General features: G+C 35.8%; 1 protein-coding gene and 2 pseudogenes across 5 annotated transcripts; 2 read left to right on the forward strand and 1 right to left on the reverse strand.

Annotated features, from left to right (window-relative positions):
• Window positions 1–830: 830 nt before the first annotated feature.
• Window positions 831–4,193, reverse strand: LOC306870480 (annotated as a pseudogene). Its single transcript has 5 exons — window positions 4,183–4,193; window positions 3,526–3,628; window positions 2,635–2,825; window positions 2,359–2,520; window positions 831–2,207 (listed from the first exon to the last, which is right to left on the reverse strand). The product of its transcript is annotated as an uncharacterized misc_RNA (transcript).
• A 1,695-nt stretch (window positions 4,194–5,888) lies between these two features.
• Window positions 5,889–13,600, forward strand: LOC306869925 (N-acylethanolamine-hydrolyzing acid amidase-like). Of its 3 annotated transcripts, none has more exons than XM_079416878.1 (11): window positions 5,889–6,175; window positions 6,735–6,899; window positions 7,001–7,124; window positions 7,221–7,311; window positions 7,388–7,464; window positions 7,606–7,778; window positions 7,932–7,994; window positions 8,100–8,166; window positions 8,417–8,445; window positions 12,494–12,560; window positions 13,034–13,600. In XM_079416878.1, exons 1-11 carry the CDS (start codon window positions 6,000–6,002, stop codon window positions 13,043–13,045), a joined length of 1,044 nt encoding a protein of 347 aa, XP_079273004.1. In that variant the 5' UTR covers window positions 5,889–5,999; the 3' UTR covers window positions 13,046–13,600. The 3 variants fall into 3 exon arrangements, with proteins under 3 accessions (XP_079273004.1, XP_079273006.1, XP_079273005.1); XM_079416880.1 differs by having other exon boundaries at window positions 8,417–8,434; window positions 13,034–13,582; XM_079416879.1 differs by having other exon boundaries at window positions 5,906–6,175; window positions 7,221–7,299; window positions 13,034–13,582.
• A 2,458-nt stretch (window positions 13,601–16,058) lies between these two features.
• LOC306870482 (serine/threonine-protein phosphatase with EF-hands 2-like) lies at window positions 16,059–26,673 on the forward strand (annotated as a pseudogene). The gene is made up of 15 exons: window positions 16,059–16,184; window positions 16,625–16,679; window positions 16,776–16,951; window positions 17,042–17,156; window positions 17,241–17,287; window positions 17,396–17,545; window positions 18,776–18,812; window positions 20,202–20,351; window positions 20,428–20,698; window positions 21,914–22,099; window positions 22,744–22,886; window positions 23,504–23,594; window positions 24,212–24,403; window positions 24,501–24,582; window positions 26,324–26,673. The product of its transcript is annotated as a serine/threonine-protein phosphatase with EF-hands 2-like (transcript).
• The last annotated feature ends 343 nt before the right edge of the window (window positions 26,674–27,016 follow it).

Here is a 27,016-nt window from a genome sequence, read left to right on the forward strand (position 1 = left end):
ATGTAAATAATTCTCATGTCCCTCAGTTATTGAACTTATCCCTTCAACATGACACATTAATCATGTTCCTCAACAGCCTAGTTATTGCTGTTCCGATCATCAAACATGATATCTGTCCATTAAGGACAAAGTGCTCAGATCACAATCTATGTACAGTACATTCAATCAAATTAAGTCATCAGTTCACCTTGCATAACTTCACCACCAGTAATAATAATAACCAGGAAATGAACCATTTTCATTCACTATATCGCTAGAAGACATCAGAAACTGGACTTTGATTCAAACACAAGAATCAACTACATCAATTCCCACCGTCTTACACTTTTGTGCTCAAAATGAATATAATACTAATGTAATAATTAGGTCAAAGGTTGTGCATTTCATCCATCTGACCTGGGCAGTTTTAGCGACTGGTGAGACTGGATCAGTCTGGAATGTCCCCTCATGGGGGTGCGCTGATTGCCTTTGGCTCTTGCAAAATAGACTGACTGACGTAAAAGCTTTGTCCCCACAAATGACTTGCGTTGGTTTTGGATTTTACTCTTTTATTTAGAAGATTACAACAACCCTATTTACTGAGTGAAATCTTAAAATGATAGTTGATCCCAAAATGAAAATTCTGTCATCATTTACTCTCATGTTTGAAACCTGTATGTTTTCTTAAACTTCCATGCAACAAAAAAAGTAAGTCTTGTTTAAAAAGTAAATGTTCAAGCTGCTCTGCGTTTATAAAGTTTTTTCTTTTGACCTTTTGCCCTCACTTCAACAATAAGAAAGCTTTTCTTATTTTTTTAACCATACCTTTATTGTCAAGAACGATAACAAGAGAAAAGAAAAAAAACTATTTTATTGGGCAGCTATACACTTAATGTGAGACTTGATCAAATATTCTCAAGGCATAGGCAGGGTATACAAGCAGTTGATTAAAAACAGAGCAACACTGCACTCATGTGGTCGTAAGACACTTGGTTCACACCAGCTGCATAAAGTTCATTGCAGACTGCATCTCAAAGAACAATTTCATTCATTCACCTGCTCAATAACAAACAACCAGCAATAATGGCAAAGAAGGTTCTGTGTGTTCATGCTAAACTAGCTGTTTCACCAAATGCAAGCCAGTGCTTCCAGTGGCTTTAAGCAATGTGAAGAGCCATTTGTGTAAGCAACCATGAGTGTTTTGTTGTAGTGTACTTCATTGATGCATTTTTGCATTTTCATACATAGCTTACAACTATATGTTTAATAGTAGTCCAAAATCAGTGTGCTGATGCACTATTTCACTTTCAAACATAGTCATAATTTTAAACTGAACTTCTAAAAATGTAAGTAATGCAACTGTAAAACCTGTAGTGTGCTGTAAAATAAAAATCAATAGATAATACATAAATGAACATAAAATATTCAAAAAGTAAAAAAAAAAATAATAATACAAAGAAATCAATAACCTGCATTGTTAGACAGGATTATAACTTAGAAGGTCAAGAAAGTTTTCCTAATGATGTTCATAGTTTGTCAGTAATATATTGTGAAACTCTTAATGAGAAAAGTTAGAAAGGACGTCACAACACTGATGTTTTGTGTTATGCAGTAAATCAACACACAAATATGCATATAGGCTTGATATTAGTAAACTAATAATGATTATAAATGAGTACGTTTTCTTATTAAAAATGTGGCTGTTGACATTTAATTCCACAATTCATATACAGTATGTTTGAGAAGAAAAGAGCTCATGGAATTAACGCTCATTTCAATATCCATTTACATTACAAAATGTTCCAAACAATGAGCAACAAAATGTTTTATGAATGATATTTTCTTGTAATTCTGCTAACCCTTCTTTGGTACTGAGAAACCCCTTACAATCCATTAGAAAGTAGTATATGGAAAATGTCTGTATATGACAAACATATTATTAGCATATTATTTGCTAGTCTGACAGTCTTTGCTAACTGCTATGTGTGACATAAAGCCAGATGTACTGAAGAAGAGCTGTTAAATGCTCTTTGGCAAGTGACATAAAAGTAATGAAAGTGAAATGCAAACTCATTTGGTGATGATAGCAACAGCTTTCTTCATCCAAGCATTGTTACTGAGTAGAGAGAGCATGAAACGAGCCACATCTCCTCTTGACACAGACTGACCGACCGGCAGACCATTTTCATCAGGGACATAATAACCTTCATGAGTGAGGAACTCGTTGGCTTTGAAAACAACAAGAAAAATAACACTAAAAATTGTGGTAATCTAATGGCTTTGCAGCAAAAGCAAACTTCCAATGATTCATTTTTCAATAAGCATTTTACATATTAGTTACATATTAGACCAGTTTTGTGTTTTTTTAATAGATCCCACCTGTTGTTGGCATATTCTTGAGTCCCGGAGGATGGACAACAGTCCAGTTAATGTCGTCAGTCTGCTTGAGAAAGTTTTCTATTTCATTGTTGTTCAGAACACTCCTAATCATGGGAAGCAACATGAAGCGGACGGGGAAGGAAGAATTGGAGCCTGAATTAGCTGTGAAGAATGACATAGCAATCCAATTACTACACCAGTCAAATGATCAGACCAGAAATACTGTGAGGTAAAGACCCTTCAGTTTTGCATACCGTACATAATAACAGCACTTACGGTCAGTGTACCATGAGGTCATGGTGATGATTCGATTGACTTTAACTTCACGCATAGCATTTAATGCTGCCTTCATAGACTGGGTGTAGCCAGTGACTGTATAAAAATGAGATCGGACAGGACAACACAGCATCCTGACCTTTGAAGTGCGGTTTCAGGCTGTCTTCTGAGAAAATGTCTGCTTCAACCACCTGTCACATGAGGGCATGCGGTTAAACAGTACATGGTTGAGGCTGCATGCTAGTTGCAACTACAGATTACTGAAAATCTAAGAGATGATATCTGGAACACATGAAATATTATCTACATTATTGCACTGCCACAGGAGGCAGCGTGTGTGAATTGTCTCATAATTTGGAATTGCTGTGTCTGGATATCCGTCCATAAAAATCTTAACTTCCTGCTCAAAAATGTGGGGCAAGCAAATCATATGATGGTATCAACCCATAAACGAAACACATTGAAATTTTATGCCACCTTTGTGACCTTTATGCAAAACAAATTTCAGTGAAACTGCACAAAAACTATAGCATTTAAATTAAAAGATAAAAAAGATAATCATTAAAAAAAAACATTCAAAAGTTAACATTTTCACTTTGGTGACTTAGAACTTTTTAATATTATTCCAATTCTAAACCAAACAGCCATTGTGCAGACTTTAGTCAACCAGATAAGAAAGAAAATATGAGGTAATAAATAGCTCAGACTATTATACTCATACTTCATATTTCCTATTCATTTTGTCATGAAGGACCTTGCAAAATGATGTTATTGTGAACCTGCAGTCCAAGCCATTACTTGCACCTGGGAGCAATTCATGAAGAAAATTTCACTATGCTTTTTCAAAAACAATAACAATATGTAACTTCAAGCTTTCCTCCTTCAACTTACCTTGAGGTTCTCGTGCGTCAGCGTCAGTTTTCCCGGGTTTCTGACGAAGTGTCCTTGCTGAAGAGCCTGATTGAGCAGCTGCTGGTCGGTCTGACCAGTAATCCTTTACCTGGACAGAACCTTCCTGCTAAAATTACAGCTGCCATCACAGTCGCACTCGTTTGTACAACACCCCAGAGAAAGACCACGGTCAGGCCAGCCTCCACTTTCAGAAACACGGTCATTCTAGCCGCCGCGTTATTTAGAGGTGCGCGCATATACTAGGCGTTGCGGTAATAGCGTGTAAACTCAGATCAAAGCAAAAGCGATCTCTGGCATTCATTCAGTCATTTCTCTGTCAATAATGAATGAATAAATTAATTAATAAATAAAAATCACGTTTTTATTAAAAAACGGGTCTGTGGAAAAAGGGAGTTTCCTTTTTAGAGCTATCTGAATTTAAAGACAAAACTGGTCATATATGAGATGTTGGGTAATGCAACATCTGATCGTCTTGAAACTGGTTGAGTGCCACCCTGGGGTAGTGGACTATTAATCTGAATTGAAACTGGTCTGTGGAAACAGTGAGTTTCCTTTTTAGAGACATCTAAAATCAAAGACAAAATATGTCATATATGAGTTTTTGGAGGGCTTTTATTTTGTAACAGAAAATCAGACAGCCCTGACATTGGGCCAATAACATTCTGGAGTAGTGTATTATTAATCAAAAGTGAAACTTTTTTTTGGAGACAGGGAGTTTTCGTTTTATAACTATGTGAATGTACAGATAAATATGGTTTTATGCAAATTCATGAAAGGCTTTTATTTTGTTATTTCTCATCAGACAGTTATTTTCATATTATTTGGAAATTCTACATTTAATATTACTCAACATTTGAAGTCTCTTAATTTTTTCAGACCGTTTTTTTAAACATTAGTATTATTTAAAATGTATTTATTTATTCGTTCATTCATTATTGACAGAGAAATGACTGAATGAATGCCAGAGATCGCTTTTGCTTTGATCTGAGTTTACACGCTATTACCGCAACGCCTAGTATATGCGCGCACCCCTAAATAACGCGGCGGCTAGAATGACAGTGTTTCTGAAAGTGGAGGCTGGCCTGACCGCGATAGAGAACGGGCCAAAAATACGAATAGGGTTTCTTACAGGAATAAGGTTAATGGAAAAGTTAGTTTTGATGAGCTATCTTCTTGTGATATAACCTGCTTAGCTAATGTCCGGAAATGACATTTATTATATCAAGACTCCTCCTCAAGGACAACTTTAAATGTATATGCGGACAGGGAAAAACACACTTTCCGAGGTAAGAATGTGAGCATCGACAAATAAAACATTTGTTATAGGCTACCTGTCGTAAATGCAGAAACACCTAAGAAAACAACAAACTTATATCGCATGTAATCGAAACGCAGTGTGTAAATGCAGTGCAAAGAGCCCAATGTTCATCCTACATGGATGGCAAAAAACACTTATCAGTAAATATATTTCTAACAATGACCAAACTCACTCTAAAATCGCTCCTGATTGTGTGGGTGGCAACGCAACAGTAAACACATGCACGTCAAACAGCTGCTGATAGAACTCTTGTGGACTCGAGTGCGCATGCGCCTTACGAGAATTCCACGCAAGACTTCTTTCAGATAAAAAATGTCTCTAAAAAAGAAAAAAACAAAAACAAACTAGTGATATTATTAATACATGACATCACATTATATTATAATAAAAATGTCTCATTCTGTTTTCTTTTAAAAATGTAAAAAATAAAAATAAAAACTACAGCAAAAATAAATAGATTGTAACTTTTATTATACTTAAAAATTGTTATGCTTATTTTTAAAAAAACGTATGTTATGCTTATAATCGGTAACTAAGAACTGTGTGTAACTGTGTGCAGTTTACGTTCTACAACAAATGTCCATGTATTATGCTTACGGACCGTATTCTACTCATGAAAGTGAAAACCAAAAAATATTTTGCACAGACTATGCGTTTTTTTGAAGTCTGAATAAAGAAGTGAAAACGTGTTGCCACTGTCCGTCACTATCCAATGCCAAAAATAAAATATATAAATAAATAAAACATCATGTGCAGTTCTGCATTCTGTTTGTTCTCAAAATACTGCGACCACAGAAATATGTAAATGGGGAACTAATTAAAGTCTTCAAAAATTCACTGTACTGTACTGAAATGATTCCAGGATTTGGAAACATTAAACCAAGCTTCACGATTAACAGAACCTTTATTCACAGAAGCACTTTGATTTCACACTGCAGTAAAACAAAAAAGGGTCTTTAATTAGGCACAAGTATGTGGACAGTGGAGACCCCCTTGTGGTTAATATGTTACTGTCAAAACAATCACTTCAGTTCCGCTTTCAAATGCAGAAGTTGGGGAGAGTGTGAAGGACTCTTTGGTTTCGCATATATTCAAATGTCACCATCACAAGGACAGCTAGTGTTCAGTATTCACCATGAAGCTACAGATTTGTCTGCTCCTCGGCGGGACAGTTTTCTGCGTATCGACAGCTAATTTCTCTCCTCCAGTGGTAAACATCAGTCTGGACGAGCCTGCCTTTCAGCGATGGGCTCCTCTGAAGAACCTCTATGACATCGACTTCTTGAGAAAAGCTGCATCTGAAGTGATCGAGTAAGTATCAGACAGTCTGATAACCACACGCACGCTACGAGAAAATGTTGCTTTCGTTTGCATTCTTGCAATTTTGACCAGAACCAGATTAGCCATTAGATCATTTCACCTAGCTGACAAGTTTAAAAAGTTTACGCGCAGATTTTGTAATCAAATACAGAATGTCACCAATTTTTTAAGTCTGCAACGCATTAAAATGCAAGAGATAAAAATATAGATAAAAATAAAGCGCAGCTGACATTTCCCTCTATTTTGTAATATTATTTTAAAGTCCAATTCTCGCCTGAATAAACTTCTAATTTGTTATTAATAATTAGTAAGGCAGTTATTAAGTTTAGGTCTTGGGTAGGATTAGGGATGTAGAATATGGTCATGCAGAATATGTGCTTCATAAGTACTAATAAACAGCCAATATGTTAATAATAGTCATGCTAATAAGCAAAGTTGAAAATATAGTGAGAATTCGTCTCTATACCAAAGTGATACTTCTTTAACTTTGTAAATCTTGTTTGTCATCACCCTAGATACACATTTATGTCTTGAAAACCCTCTTTTGCAGCTCAACGGTTCCCAAATGGGTTCATGATGCAGTTAAACCTATAGTGAACTCTCTGGAGAGATACATCCCACAGCCGTATGCTGGAGAAATACAGGGCATGGCATCCTTCTATGGCACTGACATTGCAGATATTGTGCTCTTGAACTTTGCCTATGAAGTATCTGCGTAAGTAATACAGTCTTTGGTACAGTAGCTCTCTTGAAGTGTTTTAGTTGTGACCTTTATTTCAACATTCATTGTGGTGGCTTTGCTTTTTTTTTTTTTAGCTTTTGCACCAGTATTGTAACTCAGGATTCAAAGGGCAATATATACCATGGCAGGAACCTGGATTATCCCCACGATGTGCTCAGAAATCTTACTCTAGATGTACTTTTTATTAAAAATGGAAAGGTATTATTATATTATATTATATTATATTATATTGTATTATATTATATTATACACTTAGGTCGTATATTATATTATACACAAGTCGTTTCTCTCCAGGTGGCATACAGAGGAACCACTTTTGCTGGTTATGTTGGGCTGTGGACAGGACAGAGCCCCAATAAGTTTACAGTGTCTGGCAATGAACGCAGTAGGTTGATTTTTGATTTTGAATAGATGGTCTAGTGACTTTTGTGTGGTTTTCATTTCTATCTATATTTCTACAGATAAGGGACATTGGTGGGAGAATGTAATTTCAGCAGTTTTATTAAAAAGTTCTCCAGTTAGCTGGCTAGTGCGAGAGGTGAGAGAATGCATATAAAATTCTAAATATAATTCAGAATGTCAAGGTACATTTACTTACTGGTGCAAAAATGACTCTTTGACTGTTAAGACTAGAGACTTTTGCACTGAATAAATCTGCATATTTTTTTATCTTTTATAGACTCTTGAAACAGCTGTGGATTTCCAGGATGCAGCATTGAGACTGGCCAAGGTGCCGATCATTACAGATGTTTATTACATTTTGGGTGGTGTTCATGCTTCTGAGGGTGTGGTCATAACCAGAGACCGGAGCAGATCAGCTGACATCTGGCCTCTGGATCCACTTTATGGAAAGTAAGCACCAACCATCATTTTTAAATGACAAATTAGATCGAAAGACATAAAGTGATGCTAGTGCAACATTAAGCTGTCATTCATATAATACTAGTGTTTTCCTTAAGGTTTTTACATTACTAAGCCTCTGATTCTTACTGTTGCTTATTATAGCTGGTATAGAGTTGAAACCAATTATGACCACTGGCTACCCGCTCCTAAACGAGACGAACGAAGGCAAGCAGACAAAACATTTTTATCAATAACATGAAAGCACCAATGTGTGATTATTTAACTGAAAAAATGATGGATTGCTTTTCACATTTCCTGGTCTTTTTTCAGAGATGTGGCCATGAAAGCATTGAATGCCACTGGTCAAAACCATATTAGTATGGATTCTCTGTATCAGGTAAATGAATAAATCCATTTTGGCTGCCTATTATTGTCATAGGTTGTGGCATTTATTTCTGTCCCACATTGTTAATGTATTACAAAATGTGTTCTTGTTTGTTATTATCGTAGTAATCTCTGGATTTAGATATTGAAAAAGATGAAACTTTAATGAGACTTCCCTTATGTTTGTGAAAGCATGCAATCTTATTGCATAATTTGTTGACTGATGTGTTGATTAAGTGACCATTTCTTTTTCATTGTTACAGGTTTTATCCGTGAATCCGGTATGTAATGGGTAAGGAGGACAGTAATGCAGCATTTCACCTATCACATGATATTTTATGGTTGTGCGATGCCCTCATGTAGAGTGCTAATTTCTCGTATGTGGTAACCAGTACTACAAACATAAGCATACTTCCTCCTCATGGAAGTTATAATATTAGAATATAACCATGCAATGCAGAATTTAGGAATTTTCTGGAGAGTCTGCAGAAACGAGTCATGTGAAGCCTCTGCCTTTTCACACGTACAACTTCACAGACACTCATTGTTTAAGCCATTCAGCTGTAAATTAGAACAGTCCAAGCATTGATTTCTGTTGAACTCTCACCCTCTTTCATGTCTGGTGCCCAACAACTCAACACTGATTCTTAAATCATCAAGCGTTACTAACTTACCATTTTATTTGTCAAAGTTGATATATTGTCAAGTGGCACTGGTGGGTACTCTGCAGAAATGCAGAGAAGAAAGAGAACCTTTGCCACCAAAATGCCCTCAAAAATGTGAAATATGAGTTTCTGTTTTTTATATATATATATATACACACACACGCACACACACACACACACACAAACACACACACACACACACACACACACAAAGGCAATTGTGAAAATAAATCTGCATTGTTTATCCTTTTGATCTTTCATTTGAAAAATTCACAAAATTCTAACCTATCATTGAAGTAAAACAATTGAAAGTGGGGGGGAAATCTCATTGTGAAATAAATGCAGGGCTCTACGCTTACTTTTCTTTTTAGGAGTGCTTGTTTAAAATGTTTAGGAGCATGGTGAAATATTTAGGAGCACCTTCAAATCAATAATCAAAAATTCTGATCAAAAACTAACCTTCCCATTACGAGGTGATATTTGACTCCTTAAAGTGATTTACAATGAATTTTGTTTTTACCTTTGTAATGGCATTTTTCTAACTTTATTAAAAGTATGTCATCTTTTATGTCAAATTCCAAAAAATATATTTATAAGCTTTTTATCATAAAACAACAGAATAAAAACAAGTAGAATACGATACCAATCAAATGAAATCAGTATTTAAGAAATACATTTGTACAGAGGTGGCACAGAAGAGCACAAGTGGCTTGTAGATGTATTTTCAGATGTTTAATGTGGCTCAGAGGTTGCATAAGTGCAATTAAAGTCATAAATTCATCTTGAGGTTAATGTTTTAAATATACAATCTTGAATGTAGAAATATTAAATGATTTAAATAACAGAAAAGATACTTTAAAAATTAAACTAAAACTGCCGGTAGGTGGCGGCATGTCACTGATTTGATCACTGAATCATTAATTTAATTGATTCACTCGAACGGCTGATTCATTCAGGAATGAAGTACGTGACTATCTTTATGAATGGGTGATTGAATCATTGACTCACTAGATTCATTTAAAAACGCAGTTCATTCATAAACGAAACACCGCTGTGTTTTAATGGAGATGCGCAGCAGCCTGGCTGGGACTTTGTTTGAAACTATTTTCGTTGATGAGATAGAGCAAAATAAGGCAATAGTGTTGTAGTCAGACAATATAAGTAACTTAATATTAACTTCTTGTTTAATGAACTGTTGTATTAAATCAATATCACATTTGCAAACTCCCTTAATAATCATTAAAAGCTGTCACTCATCTTAGTTCATCGCGATCTCACCAAACTCCATTATAATCAACGAAGCTCCTTACACTGCACAATGAATCTCTTATTTTACACTCCGTCTACACTTTTTTTGTTACAATGAGAGAATGCGTCTGTGATACATTGCTCAACGTTGCAAAAACACTCAAGTACGTTAGAAACCTTTAAAGCTCCCTCAGCGCAAACACAAATATGCTGATCTGGTCAGTCACACCGGTGCTCCTAAATATTTTTTCATAGTCGCACGCAGTAGTTTTCAGTCGCAAATGCGACTGAAATAGTCGCACTGTAGAGCCCTGAAATGCTTTCTCTAGTTCATGTTGGCCACAATTATTGGCAGCCAATTATTGCAACGTCATTTTTCCAAGATAACAGCTCTAAGTTTTCTCCTATAATGTCCGAAGAGTTTGGAGAACACCTGACAAGAGATCAGGGACCATTCCGTCATACAGAATCTCTCCAGATCCTTCAGATTCACAGCTTCATGTTAGGACTTCTCTTCAGTTCACCCAACACATTTTCTGTAGGGTTCAGGTCAAAGGACTGGAATGGCCATGGCAGAAGCTTCATTTTGTGCTCAGTGACTCATTTTTGTGTTGTTTTTGAGGCTTGTATTGGATTATAGTCCTGATGGAAGAGCCAACCATGGCCCATTATAAGATTTCTAACAGAGGCAGTTAGGTTTTTTTTTTTTATCTGTTGGTATTTGATAGAATCCATGATGCCATGCATCTAAATAAGATGTCCAGGGCCTCCAGCAGAAAAACAGGCCCACAACATCAAAGATCCAGCAGTATATTTAACCGTGGACATGGGGTACTTTTTATCCCTGTTTGTACTAAACCCATCTAGTGGGTTTGCTGCCAAAAATATATTTTTTTAGTTTCATCTGACCATAGAAGCCAGTGCCATTTGAAGTTGTGTCTGACAACTGAATATGGAGTTCGTTTTTGGATGAGTGAGGAGAATTTTTCTTGAAACCCTCCCAAACAAGGCTTTCTGACCACAAGACTAATCTCTACAATTCTCCAGCTGTTATCCTTGGAGAGTCTTTGGCCTCTCAAACTCTCCTCTTAACCGTGTATTAGGATGAAATAGAAACATGTCCTCTTCCAGGCAGATTTGTAACATCTTTAGTTGATTGGAACCTCTTAATTAGTGCCCTGATTGTGGAAACGGGGATTTTCAATGCTTTAGCTATTTTTTACAGCCACTTTCTATTTTGTGAAGCTCAACAATCTTGTTCTGCACATCAGAACTATATTCTTTGGTTTTACTCCTTGTGATGGACAATTGTGATGCCCATTTTCCACAAGTTGGTATGATACTTTAGGGTCTCAATTTGATAGTCTATAACATACTTTGGTTAAAATTTCTCAATGGTAGTGTAAAAAAATGCAGTCATGTATTAGTGTCTTTTCCCCCTGTCAAAATCAGCTCTGTTTTCAGCAAGCCGATTAGTGCATGCCCCTTTAAATGCTAATGAGCTCTGAGACAGTTTACTTTAGGCTAACTAGCACATTATTAGGAAAGGTGATTTGCAAAGATTCATAAAAGAACCTTAAACTCACTTCTTCTGTAGGTGAGGCTGGATCATGAATGATTTGCGCGAACATAAACGCATTTAGGTAGATCGGGGGGTGCATTCCCTTCAGAAACAAAGGTAATGTGTCTTCAGTGGGCTCAGATGTCAGATGTAAATGACGACAGCTATGTTCATTATTACATTCAACAACAAAACACCTCAATTGCTTAGGAGCCATTCTTGTCTACTCCTGCTCCGGCATCGAAAGAATGGCAGACAGATGACAGCTCACTCAGGGCGGGTCTGTGCTAAAACGCTAGTGTCAATCAACAATCGTGGGAGGGACTTGGGTCTGTGTGATGGCACACAGACAGGCATCTGAGAACGGCTTGATATGAGAAAGGGAAAATTATTTAACGAGATTAAAAGAAAAAACACAGGGTGGATCTTTATCATTATAGGGTGGTTGTGTACACACACTGCCAACACACATTTCAGTTCAAACTACTTATAAAAGTGCATGTAGAATCGATGACCCCTTTAAGGGAATTTGGCCTTTGTGTTCCTTATATTTATTATCCTGTGGAACAGGAAGTCATGGCTGGACAATTTCATGCTCCTGGTCACCCTGGTGCGCTAAAACATTTATTACTTCAATTATAGGTTAGAATTTTGTGAATTGTTTGAATGAAAGCTCAAAAGGATAAACAATGCAGATTTATTTTCACCGTCGCCTTTGCTCATATTTATCAAGGGTACCAATATTAGTGGAGGGGACTGTATCTCCTCACTGTGTAAGTAAGTGTTAGTTAAAGAGGTGTGTCTTAAGATCACATTCTGTAATAAAGCTTTTTAATGTGAGTATGATCATATGACCTTCCTTCCAGGATCACTGTTTATACAACCGTCATGAGTGCCGCCACTCCTGAGAAGTACACAACAGTTGTCAGAGATGTAAGAACAAACCATAACACTACATGATTTTTAAAACATATTTTAAACTTAAAAAGCAAATATTTTTTCATTAAACATATGCTGCTTAAGATTGATTTTACATATGTTACCACCATCATGTTATGTGGTATGCTTTCATGAAGTCCAGTTGGCTGGTTTGGTGATATAAGTGATTTTGTTGGATAAAACAACATTTCTGTCATAAAGTAAGAGGCTGCTATGGCTTCCCTGTTATTATTTTGACATTAAGGGCATTTCGCAGTACTCGGTTGACATCAGTCTGTCAGCTTTTGCAAGGAGCATCACATGAATTGGTGTGAATAACTAGGTCACATGTCTTACCTATGCTTTGGACACTTCTGTTTCTTGCAATCATTAGTGATGGAACTGCGAGTGTTCGGTCTTACTGACATTTTTTTAGGTTTTCTTTTTCTTTATAAATAAAGTTAATGGTCTTTCCTTTCTGTTTACAGATCTGTATGTGATGGAATGACTCGTTCCCTTGACCAACTCGGCCATCATTTTCACCCAGCTTAGTTCTGAACTACCCAACAACTTCAGCTTCTCTTTTGCTTTTCACAGTGTTAATGAGTCGTATTTTAATATCTTAAAAGTAGGGCTGCAAGATATTGTGATACAGCCTATATCCTGTTTCAATAGGAAAAATACATGATTTTTTAATTGATGACTTGAATAGCTGTATTTGGAAAGATAAGGATAAGAAGTTAATATTAAGTGACTTAATATTACTAGAAATAACATTGGCTGTTTTTTGCTCTATTTTGTCAACACACAAATGTATACTTCTGTAATATATTACAGCAATAAGCCCCAAGAAGCTGTAGTTTACAGTGAATTTATAACGCGGTGTTAGGCATGGCACGGAGCGCATTTATAACATTGCATGCATTACTGAACGTTTATAATACATATTTATACATTAAAAACATGATGGATTCTCCCTTATACATGTAATACACAACTGAACTGACTGTACTGAATTTAACTGAATAAAATCTATTAAAATAATTGTTCATTGTAATCATTGAGGGCTTTCTGGATCTTATGCACATGCCAAAATCATAACAAGAAATGCTCTTTATTTTTATGTCTTGCATTATTTTGGATTTATTAAATGCTATACTTTACACAGCAACAACATGCTTCCTTTAGGAAAGTGCCATTTCCTATACAAAAGTCCAGTTAAGTTGCATCAGGCTATTACCCTTAATCCCTTCAGGGCTTGTTCACTTAATTCAGCTTCACAGATGAAGACTGTTAAGATGCAGACAAACAAACACACCTACTAAAAGCCTTGGGAGTTTGACACAAGGCCTTCTCTTATTTTTGAATGAAAATATTGGATTTTTGCTCAGCATGTTCCTCGGGGGACATGGGGAGGCGTGTGACTATACTTTCTTTGTATCCTTACAAGCAGATTTTTTGCATTTCTACTCTTCGCATTGACTAACTCAAGCACCGATGGAGTACAGAAGGGGGATACATTCCTTTGGGTGACATATTGTGGAAATTAAGCTTCCGGGATTTCCTTGATTAAAAGAGAAACCCACCAGGTGAGTTTTACCTACCATGATTTATCACCTATTGCTGTAAGCTTTTATGGCTTGGCGTTTTAAGCACACAGTTTTGCTGACATGATTTACACAGCCCTTCATTTTATCATTCAGTTCAAAGAAATACATAGAAAAGCTACCAAATACTAAAACTAAATTAATGGTGATACTGATAAAATGGCGTGAAATCTATAAATCGTTTTAATAGGCAGGATTTAGTATAGGTTAAATTATGTCAAAAATATGTCTTATTTGTAGAATTCATAGCATATTTTTCATTGTAGCAATCTTACTTCATTTTACTGTGAGCAAGATTCAAAGGCCACGTCACATGAGCTTTTATCAACAGCTCTCTTAAGAGGTTTAACCTCAACGAGCATGTCTGTTAAACTACACTTAATTATTGTGATGTCTGGTGAGCTAATGAATATCCTTCCTTAAAAACAAGTCTATAAATCCATAGTCCATAATCCCCAGTTATTCTGTATTTTCTCAAAAAACGTTAATAAAAATGCCTTAAAATACTCTGACTCTTGATGTCTATTAAAAATTGTGAGATAGATACTCATACGTTTTTAAAATGTTAACTATTTTAATGAATAACACGCTGGTTTATAGTGAAGCAGGGCCATTATTGAGAGTTTGAAGCTTGTGGGCTTTCACAGAGGCACAGGTGCATGTTGACGTCGTTTGCTCTATAAAGAGGATTGAGAGCAATGAATCCAGATTAACTCGCTCTCTGGATCTCACACATGCAACAACTTGACATTTAGTGTAATCTGTTGTCAAAAGCTTGAAAATATTGTACAGTATACAGTAATATGATTTACTAGAGTACGTCTGTTGGTCTAAAATTTTGTATTTAATGAATAATGTAAATAATGTGTTGTGTAAAATTGTATATTACTGAATTAGGTGTTTTTTTGTGGTTGTTTTTTAATTAATTTTTAAAAAAAATTTACAGTACAGTGGTACAATGTTTTCTTAACCATTTAGCAAATCCAATCCACATTATTTTGTAAAGGGATTTGTATCAAGTAGATATAAAAAATATAAATCATTGTTGTTTAATAACAGTGCTTGTTATACTGAATTTCATATTTTCTACCTTCAGGGGAAACCATGGGGTGTGGTGTCACAAAAAACTTAGAAAATTTGATAAATGTAAAATGTTTTCAAAAACAATAATATGAATGCTTGTGTCATTCAAAGAATGATATATGCTGCATGTGTGAGTTTTGTTTATTCAAAGACTATTTATCTTGAATGTAACTTGACCTAAATGAATTCTCTTCTTAAAACAGATGGAAATGCCACCCCAGGTGAGTTTTTACCAGTCCAGCAAAGCTTGTGTAAAACCTTATCTCTCGCAGCTATAGAATTAGAACACGGTTGTCTATTTCTGTGTAGTGTCAATATATAAGTAACTCATTTATATTTTCAACATGTTTTCTTTTTCATGCATGTCTGCAGCAGCCATAAGTAAGCAAAATTCATATTTTATGACCACTATGATGTCTGTTTGACTATTGCTGGGTATTAGATAGCCTACTATACACAGAGTTATAAGACTATCAATACACTAAAAACTGTAGGTTATAAAATAAATATTGAGGTATGTTTTACAAGAAAGTAGCCTGCTATTTAAGTCTTTTTACTTAATTTACTTAAATTTCACGTTTAATTAAAAGGATTAACAGCTGCTTCTATGTAATTATTTGTGAAATTTACTAGCAAAAATGTTACAAACTAATCCTACACCAATTTCTTTTTTTCAGTGTATAAATAATAATCTCTCAAATTATGCTAAACTGGGTGTAATTCTAGAAGCCCGACACAAAAACTTTTGCATTTGTAGCAAATCTGTTTGATTATATTTTTTTTTAAAGAAAAGGTAAAAGGCCTTTCTGTTCTCTTGAAAGCAATGAAGTCTGCGGTGCTGATCCAGCGCTGGTACCCACAGTATGTGGCTCGCGTGGAAATGAGACGCAGATACACCTGGAACATCTTCCAGTCCATGGAGTACGCAGTCCTTCAAGATCAGATCAAAGTAAGAAATCCCTTCTCCACACTACATTAACGTAAGAGCTGGCGCGGCTTCTGGTGTCATGCTTCCAGTTATTATACCTATACAAAAACAGAAACAAAAACAAAAACGTTTTGCTGCATAATATTACAAACTGGTATTTTCTTTCTCTTATTATTTGAGTAAATTATCATAATCGTAAACACACTGGTTTGTATCGGAAATCGTTTTACTTTTACTGCACTTTGACAGCCTTCTGTAGCTGCTGATGAATCGGAAGTTACGCACATTCAAATAGTGTGCTTCCGCGTAGCAAACTATCTAAAACTTGCAAACTCGCAGGTTTCAGAGTGATAAAAATGAATGAATCAAGGAGTTACTTAATTAATTGATGATCTACTCAATTCAACTCTGAAAACGTGAACAACTATGTGACATATTTCTTTTCTCACTTTCTCACACAGTTATACAATTTTCTTGGTTACCTGATGGATAACTTCACTCCATCAAGCAGTGAACGTAAAAGAAGCTGTTGTATATTAACACATAACATATTTATAGTTTTCCCTGGGAATTTATCCATGCTAAACACATCATATATGTTCTACCATGTAGGAAATCTGATCTCACATATCTTCAGAGAAAACAAGGTTTGCAGAGATGCAGAGTGGGAGAGATACTTCAGCTACATCAATATCGATGTGCCAGATATCTACTCTGGTCCATGGTTAACCTTTCCTTTAGATATGGATCAGGCTGCTGATCTTGTAGAGGCCTTTAAAAACAAACAAGTAGGTGCTCCATGAGGATGCACTAAATATATGTTTAATGATAGTCAGATAATGTATTTAACCATGTACGCTTCTGGTTTCTCCAAGCAGGAGCTTCACTCTCGTTATGTTCTTCAGCTTCTTCTGAAAACATGGAAGTTGCTCAGAGTGTTGCCAAATATCAACCGAGTCTCTACATGCCATAGCAAAGAAATAAGCATTTGTGGTGAGAGTGGCTGACACATTTAAAGTTTTTATTATAACACAATTCAATGCAACGTCTAAATACATTTATGAACATTTATTACAGGTGATTTACATGGACAATTAGAGGACTTACTACTAATATTTTACAAGGTATGTATTAAATAATTTTACACTCAGCTACAAGATTGTTTTAGTCTGATAAAGCATGTCTTTAAGTATATCTATCCCAATGGATTTGGGCTCTGTTTATTTAGCCAGAATGGAATGCCGTCATTGGAGAAACCCTATGTTTTCAATGGAGACTATGTGGACCGAGGCAAAGACTCCATAGAGATTCTGCTCATATTGTTTGCTTTTCTACTGGTGTTTCCTGGAGATAAACCACGAAGATCACATCATTAATTTGAGGTAATGGAAATGTGCTATGTATTTACTAACACGCACTATATAAGATACTCTTAAAACTTTGTTCACCACATGTATTTTGCAGTACCCCAGCTTAGTAAGTATCATATTATTATTATTTCGCTCTTTAACTCTTTCACTCCCGTTTCACACATGCATGTTTTATGGACATTCTTGAAAAACTGTTGATTCTGAATTGCTAAATAGTCTCAAATAAGCCACTTAAAGAAGGGTGTCTATAGCAGTGGTTCTTAACCACAAGAGGGCTTAAAGGGAAAGTTCACCCAAAATGAAAATTCTGTCATTAATTACTCACCCTCATGTCGTTCCAAACCCATAAGACCTTCGTTCATCTTCAGAACACAAATTAAGATATTTTTAATGAAATCTGAGAGCTTTCTGACCCTGCATAGACAGCAAAGTTACTGAAATGTTCCCTGATGTGACGTCAGTGGTTCAACCTCAGTTTTAGGAAGCTACAAAAATACTTTTTGTGTGCAAAGGAAACAAAAATTCTGTATGTTTTACTGATGTCCTTACTACGTTTCTGGGTCTGGGAACATTGTTGCTGTCTATGCAGGGTCAGAAAGCTCTCTGATTTCATCAGTAATACATTAATTTGTGTTCTGAAGATGAACAAAGGTCTTATGGGTTTGGAACGACAGTGAAATTTTCCTTTTTTTCATCCCTTTAAGCTAATTTACAGAGGGGTACAACATTAAACTGAGATTATTGCACTGAAAAAGAAAATAATTTGGTGTAGAAACAATTTTCACTTAGAAATTGCTAGTAAATTTAACAATTAATTACAAAGAAACAGCAATATCTCATTGTAATAGTATTTTCATGGAAAACATACTCCAGTAATCTTAATTTACCTTATTTACTGTACAACTTCAAAAAAATCTTTTTGTACAGTGTACAACAGAAGTACCAGAGGTACAGAAAGGACAGCCTTCAAATAGGAGGAAGTCCTTGGAGTCAAAAAGGTTGAGAACCACTGGTCTAGATGAGGCAGTATACTCATTTTTGTGGCACTATAATATGATCATTCACACTTTTACAAATAAATTCAGAACTATAAGGGCAAGAATAAAGACTGTGTTTTCATCTGAATCCCGCCATCAAATTAAATGGCCAAATCAAATGAACTTTTTCCCCTTTCTCACAAGAAAAATCTTTTGCCTCTTTGGATTTTTGTTTTTGTGAAAACATGTCATTTTCTCCTCAAAGGTATGGCTTCACCAAAGAAGTACTGAACAAATACAAGGTAGGTCATTGTATTGGCCTGCATCTAATGTCTGTGCGCTGTAATTCCTCAGCTTCCTGTTCCTAAGAGTTTGTTTACCATATGGTGTTAGCTGTTTATCTCCATTATGAAACAGTAAGGGATATCCTGACACTTTCTTTCCAAGAACATCACCTAATAACAGCAAGTGGCCTGCTCAGACATACAGTTTAAAAGGGGAAACTCTGGTCAGTTCTCCTGCAGTCCTCAGTAAGAGGATTACAACAAGCAGGCTTCAAGACTTTTTGTACTCTGTCTCTGGTGGCTGTTAACTGCCAAGATAGTAACTGAACAAACCTTTGACTGCATATATGACACCTTAGTAGGAAAGTAAATATATGGATGAGTCAGTTTTTAACATTGGAAAGATACTATATTTTTATTAGCATTTTAAAGAAGTTGTGGCTGTTAACTATAGCTGGTAAATGAATAAACTTTTGATTAGCATGAAATTTAATATACGGCTATGAATCATTTGTGGAAAGATTCAATATTTATACTAGTAATCTAAAAGAAAATTGGGAAACACTTTACTTAAAGCATTTATGAATAATGCACTATAAAGGTATTCATAATGTATGTTGTATGCATTATATCTTTTCATAAATAATTTTAACCAAAATTAAAATGCTTTATAATATTTAAAGGTTTGTTTGTTGTGTTTTAATGCATTATACTTTCTAAAGGTGTAACATTGCATAGATAAATATTATAATGTATTATCACAGTTGTATACAATTATTCTTGAGATCATACAATCATGCATTACTAGGTGCATTATGAGGCATAATTAATGCATTAAAACTACTTTTATAAAGCATTATATATATAAAGGCTTTATGTAAAGTGTTGGGTGCTCTTTACTAGTCAAGGGTTGTTTTTGGCATGATCAATGGCATTGATTATAGCTTTTGTTCATATTTTCAATTAGATTTTATTTTCTAATGTTTTCTTTTTCTTTTTTTAAGATAAGTTAAAGTTTTAGGAATTTGTTGTGTGTTTTGTCATTAGTGTTTTATTAGTTTTGTTTATTTTTGAATATGTCTATGTAGTTTATATTAAGTTGTAGTTTTTTGTATTATTGATTTTAGCATTTCAACTGAAACAAAAAATGAGTATTGTTGTCTTGGAAACTAGTCAAATTATTTCAAATTTATTTAATTTATTTAGTTTTTATATATAGTTGTAGTTTTGTATAAATATAGTTTTTATATTTATTTTATTTCAATTAATGTTTATTTTAATTTGATAATAACTAATGTGTTATTCTCTGTTCTTTTGCCGTGTTTCTGCTCTAAGCATCACATAATGGGGAAATTTATTTGATGTGCATTGTTACCATAAATCTCTCATCTGTTCAATTGCTTTAAGCTGCATGGGAAGCGTATCCTGAAGTTGCTCCAGAAAATCTTCAGCTGGTTGCCTTTAGTGACAGTAATCAGCCAACGGGTGCTGATAGTCCATGGAGGAATCTCAGATACCACCGATCTTGCTCTGATAGCTCGAATGGACAGACACAGAGTGAGTCGAACAACATGTCATTAAAGCATGAACATCATCTCTTTTTTTTTAACTGATGAATGTTGTCTTTCTATAGTATGTCTCTGCTCTGAGGCCTCCGAAGAAGAAGACTCCATCACGCACTAATGTATGCAGATTCAGAGCGTTTTCAAAGACGCTCCCTTCAAGACTTCTCAAGCACCGTGGCTCGGACGCTTGAGGTGGAGTTCGAGGTTCGCCGTAGACAAGCAGAGTTTAGCTTGTCCAACTTCAGCAAGTCTCACCGCATTCTGAGCTCTGCTCTGTCATCTGACTCTGAACCAGAATCATCAGATTTCATCGACACCAGCAATGATGAGTGGAAACAGGTTGGCTTCTTTTGTGCTATTGTACATACTGTTCGGTTCGTGGTTTGACTGATTTGCAGTACTAAATGTACTAAAACAGTGGTTCAGCTTTTTTTTCCTCCATTTTCCATAACAATACTCGATGGCCCAGTGATTTTTCCAGTTTTACACAATTTTACACAAAGAGTGTTTTTGAACACTCTTTAAAATCAAGGTTTGAAAAAAATATATATATTTTTTTGCATTACATTTATATTTATTCATTTAGCTGACGCTTTTATCCAAAGCGACTTACAATTGCTATATATGTCAGAGGTCGCACACCTCTGGAGCAACTAGGGGTTAAGTGTCTTGCTCAGGGACACATTGGTGTCTCACAGTGGATTCGAACCCGGGTCTCTCACACCAAAGGCATGTGTCTTATCCACTGCGCCATCACCACTGACATAGAAGAACCATTTTTGGTTCTGCAAAGAAGCTTCTAGTAAAGAGCTCTTAAAATATTTTTTTTTTCTTAATGTGAAGAACATTTTAGTAATCTGAAGAACCAATTTCCACTGTAAAGAACCTTTTGTGGAAAGGAAAGGTTTTGTGAATGTTAAAGGTGCTTTGTGAAACCATCAATGCTAATAAAGAACCTTTGATTTTAAGTACTGTTTAACTAGAATAATGTATGTTCATAAAATGTATCAAATGCACAAGGAGTTATGAGGTGTATTCATTTATTTGACTTTTCCATGTGTAAAAAATAGCTTTTATAAATCTTCAAAGAAAAAAAGTTGTTGAGAAGGCGAATTAAAATAAGAAATAGCTTTGTTCAGTTGTTTAGACTTATTTGAATGTTTTGACAATTTGAGGCCCCCTAGTTGACCCCAAGTTTTTCACCATTAATTTAAACTCAAACCTCAGTGTACAAAATACACACAAATTGCATTTGGAGTATTTCAAATAATGTATGGAAGCTTTTAGGAAAGCCATTGCATGAAAATAAATAATAAAATGCACAGAAATTATAACAGAGTAAAAAGGTTCTGAAAGTATATTCACAAGACAAATGTTAGCACTGTATGTGACTAGTGGGATAAATTTGCATCTAATATGGAACATTAATTTTAAAAGCAATACAAATAGTTTTACTTTCTCTTTTTGTTTTTATGTTAATGCATATATCATCCCACTGATATGAAGTCATTTGTAAGAGACATCTAATGTTTGGTATCTCTTGTGTGCCATCAGATTTTAGACCTGCTGTGGAGTGACCCCATGTCTCAGGATGGTTGCATTCCCAACGAGGTCCGTGGCGGAGGCTGTTATTGGGGTCCTGATGTCACAGAGGGATTTCTGAACAGGCACAATCTCCAGCTCATCATCCGCTCACATGAGTGCAAACAGGACGGATACGAGTTTTGCCACAATCATAAGGTCAGGAATGCAGTGATCTGGGCTTTCAGAAAAACTTTAAGAAGGAAATAATGATGACTTTGTCAGTTTGGCTAAAACTGAAGCAGAATTTTTATGCAGTACGTGAATTTATATGAACATGCTCCTCTAAAGGCTTTACACACAGTCTTACATTTACGTTCATGTACTTATGACTGCTCATGTTAATTTAGAGCGGTTTTTAGGACACTGTGTCCTGTGAGTAATGTAGTAATTCTCTTGCTGAGCTCAGAGTAAAATTATTCTTCAAAGGTTGCCCTTTCATAACTAAAGCAATACAAGTTCTCATTTACTGTATGTTCCACAAGCATTGTCTCAAATGCTTCTCTTAAAAATATCCATTTTAGTGATACAAATTAGATAAAGGGTTCTCTTTGTATTTTTCCTTTCTTTTATGAGAACATTAAGATCATTTTAATTTATCATAATATAAATTGACAAATCCTAAAATCATTTGCTGTATTATAATAAATTCATTTTGTGTTTCACCTATGTTTCAGTCGTGCAAATGGACATTTGTAGTGTAACTTAAATGTCCAAACATTTTTTGTATGTTTGTAGAAATGTTCTTGACAGGTTGATTTGATTAGGTTGATTATGGTTGTCCCTCCGTGTATTTTTTTCAGGTTCTGACCCTTTTCTCAGCCTCTAACTACTATGAGGCTGGCAGTAACAGAGGAGCCTTCATCAGGCTGGGTCCAGATCTTGTGCCTTACTTTGTTCAGTATCAGGCCACCAGTATGACCCGAGGACTGAGCTTTCCACAAAAGTAATCAACACACATACTACCATCAGCCATTTGACTAACTAAATCTGTGCTTCTCAACCTTCTCAATCTTTCTGACTCCAAGGCCCCTCGTTGTCCACAACAATAATCGAAGTCCTAATGACTTCCAGTTTTTCATGAATTAAAGATTTTTATTTAATACATTTAATATATTCCAAGTCTATAAATCACACTTTTTAAATCCTTATCTAGTTTTTTTTTTTTTTTAGATCATGGGAATTCTGGATCGTCAAATAAAAAACTAAATTGTATGAAATGAAGATTTTTATATTTAGTTGAAGATGACTTAAAATTATTCAAAACAAGCATTACAATAAATTTAAGGCTTGTTTTGAGTCATTAAGTCATCTTGAGGCCTCCTTGGAAGTTCGCTGAGGCCCCTAGTGGGCTCCGGCCCCCTGTTTGAAAACCACTGAACTTGAGGAAGGATTTTTTTATTCACAATTTTAAATGTATTGTTTGGTATTGACTTAGGATTTGTTGGGAAACTACAGCAGATGTTGTGTTGCAATAATTTTGGATACGAATGTTACCATTGCGGTTTCAGTGTTAAGAGATTCATTGTCATGTTTCTGGCTCATTTCTTGATGTTCTTTCAGTGTAAAACGCACAAAGCACACAGCTCTCAAAGTCCTTCGAGGGCAACTGTTTGTGCACAAGTCAGATCTCCTGAGGGCCTTTCAAGAGATTGTACGCACAACTATCTGGCATGAAATGCATGCTTTAATAGAGTACTGCAGTATTCTGCCACCTAGTAATTTGATGACTAGGTATATATGAGAATATTAATGGAATTTAGACTGTTCAGTATTTGTAAACAGTCCTCTTGTTAAGTCTGACATCACATTTGAATGTTTCCAGATCCAAATGCTCTATCAGATGCCAAAAGCAAGCAACAAACGGTGCTAATATACTCTCACTGTGTGCTGTAATAATACTGAGAATTCATGCTCCTAACCTTTATCATCATACTGAAATCTCAGATGGCCAGATAGTGATTCATCTTTTATGAATCATTAAAATATTGGTGTCTGGGATGCTGTGAGCTCTAAGACAATAGTGTACACTGTGAGTTTTTATAAAGTTTAGTTTAAATGTGTGATATGAATAGATAATGCTTATAAACAAGGTATGAGAACAGATGGTATTCTAAATTGAAACGAGTAGAGACTTGGACTCAGAAACAGTATTCCTTATGTCTTGACTTAACAAGCAAGTAGGTTTTCTAGTTACTTGGTGGCTGGTTTTGCAGTTGTTAAAATGTCAAAGTAATGTAAATGTCTCATATGAGCAGAAGCATTTCATAGTTTCTCTATCTGATCTTTGACCTGACAGGACTGATCTGTTTGAATGACTGGGCAAGTGCAATCGAGCGAGTTCTTCACCTGGATCTGCCCTGGCGTGTGCTTCATCCTCAGCTAGTGTCCAGCACCACTGATGGGAAGCTGGACTACCACGGCTGGTTCTGTGATCTTGCCCTAATAAAGCCCAGTTCTGAGGTAAAGCAGATCACTTAATGACTGTCTGTTGCGTTAGCATTGTAAAATGACTTTGTTGTTATGTTTCAGAAGCCACTGTCCTCTTTTCTCACTACAGCACATTGAGCAGACTATGCTGGAGACACTGTATAGACACCACTCCACACTGGAGACAATTTTCAGAATAGTGGATAATTCAGGTATGAAATAATATAAGCTGGTATTAATAATACTAATAACTCATTCTAGTTGGCATAAAATGAAAATTACTATTATGTAAAGCACTGGCCCTCCGGGACGAGGTTTGAGGAACACTGGTGTAAATGCATTTCTAGATCTTATTATGAATGAGTCGTCAATGTATACGTTTCCTTTTTAACGCTTTTCTGATCTTGTTACGTTTAAAGGGATAGTTCACCCAAAAATGAAAATTCTGTCATTAATTACTCACCTTCACCCTTTGTTCATCTTTGGAACACAAATTAAGAAATGTTTTATTTTTGGCGCCAGTGTTGGTGGAGTGGCTGTTGGATGTGAATTTATCAATTCTCACTAGCTGCTGCCTATCTGTCAGAAAGCTGGTGATCAACTGACAGATAGAGCTAGGGACAGAGAGCTGGGTTAGTTTGGTCTGGAGGAGAGTTAGGATGATGGTGTTGAAGGCCGAACTGAAGTCCACAAACAGGATCCTCACACAAGTCCCTGATTTGACCCTCTACTGAAAAATATCACAATTTTTACTTTATCAGAATGGTATTAAACTTTTGACTTTTGCGGCATGTTTAAAATACCCTGTTCAAGGCCCAGAAAGGTAGTAAGGACATCAGCAAAATAGTCTGTGTAACATCAGTGGTGGAACCTTAATTTTATTAAGCTATGAGAATACTTTTTGTGCACAAAGAAACCAAAAATAACAAATATATTCAATGATTTCTTCTCTTCTGGGTTAGTCTTCACCGCTATTTGTGAGAGTACCAGGACGCATGCGTGTGCATTCCTCTGCTTGTGAAGAAGGCACAGTGCATGCAGCTTCTACGTCAGAACGCCGGCTCCTGCGTCAGCAGCACCACATACATGCATCATGGTACTCTCGTGAATGTGCAGCAGAGAATGACACGGAAGAGAAGAATTAGTAAAAGTCGTTATTTTTGTTTTCTTTGAGAAAAAAAGTATTCTCGTAGCTTTTTAACATTACAGTTGAACCACCAATGTCACATGGATTATTTTACCAATGTCCTTACTACCTTTCTGGGCCTTGAACAGGGTAGTTCTGGTCAGAAAGCTCTCAGATTTCATCAGAAATTTCTGAATTTGTGTTCTGTAGATGAACAAAGGTCTTATGGGTTTGGAACGACAGAGTGAGTAATTAATGACAGAATTTTCATTTTTGGGTGAACTATCCCTTTAATCAAAACAACATTAAAATGTAATCTTCCAGTGAAAACGGCAGACTTCTCTCTGGTGGGTGATGCATCCCGGACTTTTCACAATCTTTTAATCCACTTAAAATTTCAGGTCAGTTGCTACTTCAGTGTCATCGTGACTTTACAAAAAAGGTTATTCAGAAACCAATGACTCGTATTTTTGAAATGTTCATAAGGACGTAAACTCAGATAAGATGAAGACTCAAATGAGATAAATAGATTAAAGTCAGCATGAAACATGTTGTGATTGTCTTTTCTTCCATATTGTGACCTGTATATTTCTTCCATATTGTGACTGTCTTTCGTTCATTGGGAATTTATTGGATTGTTGAAAGATTGCGAGGACACGTGCATGAATAAATAATTTATGATTAACACTGCAATATTCCATTAAAATAAGAATAGTCCACTAGTTTTGATTACACAGTGAAATGAACAATTCCTGCTAAGAACAGACAGTGTAGTTGGGTGGCTTTGAATAACACACTCCCATGGCCTGTGTTTCTGTTTCTCTCAGGTCTCATCACTTTTGAGGATTTTCGTCAGACGTTGAAACTGCTCAGTGCCTATCTGAAAATGGAGATTTCTGATGAGGTCATCAACCAGCTGGTTATTAGCACCAACACAAATAATGATGGTAGCATTGACATTGATGAGTTTATGGAGGCTTTCCGGCTGGTGGACAAAAGCAGACTCGAGAGAGGTAAAAGCCTATTAAAGCTCATGCTGGACAATCAGAGCCTTCCTCAGGAGACAGAAACCCCACAGACTGTTGACTTTACAGCTCCACAGACTTCAGTGTCCAGCTTCACAGCCTGCAGATCCACCAGCTTCACAGACTGCAGACTCTGCTGGTTCACTCACTGAAGCCTGTCCAGCTTCACAGGCTGAAGATCTCTGCCACATTTCTGTTGTTGTTGCACCACAATAACTGCTGACTGTTGTAAAATTACACTGCTGTATAGCCTTCCCTGGGTATTTAACCCTCCAGATGAACCTTTTTTAGCCTTTAACCTTCCTCAGGTTCAGGTTTAGAATACACCTAGAGTGATCAATAATACATGTTCTCCATGCGTCATTGCTGTACTGTATAAGCTGCTGATATTTCAACGATTTCTGCATTTGTTTTTATCTGCCTGACAACTGGTCCAAGATAAAGAGGCTTCTAGAATTTGCCTTCACTGCCTCTGACAAATATGTTCACACATTC

This window comes from Barbus barbus (genome assembly GCF_936440315.1).
Source record: "Barbus barbus genome assembly, chromosome: 5".
NCBI lineage: Eukaryota > Metazoa > Chordata > Actinopteri > Cypriniformes > Cyprinidae > Barbus > Barbus barbus.

Bases quoted from the DNA above. Each gene is read 5' to 3' on its own strand.
- LOC306869925 (XM_079416878.1), top strand. From the start codon at position 6,000: ATGAAGCTACAGATTTGTCTGCTCCTCGGCGGGACAGTTTTCTGCGTA. The intron at 7,995-8,099 runs GCAAGCAGACAA...GTCTTTTTTCAG, and splicing joins CCTAAACGAGACGAACGAAG to AGATGTGGCCATGAAAGCAT. The intron at 8,446-12,493 runs GTAAGGAGGACA...CCTTCCTTCCAG, and splicing joins GTGAATCCGGTATGTAATGG to GATCACTGTTTATACAACCG.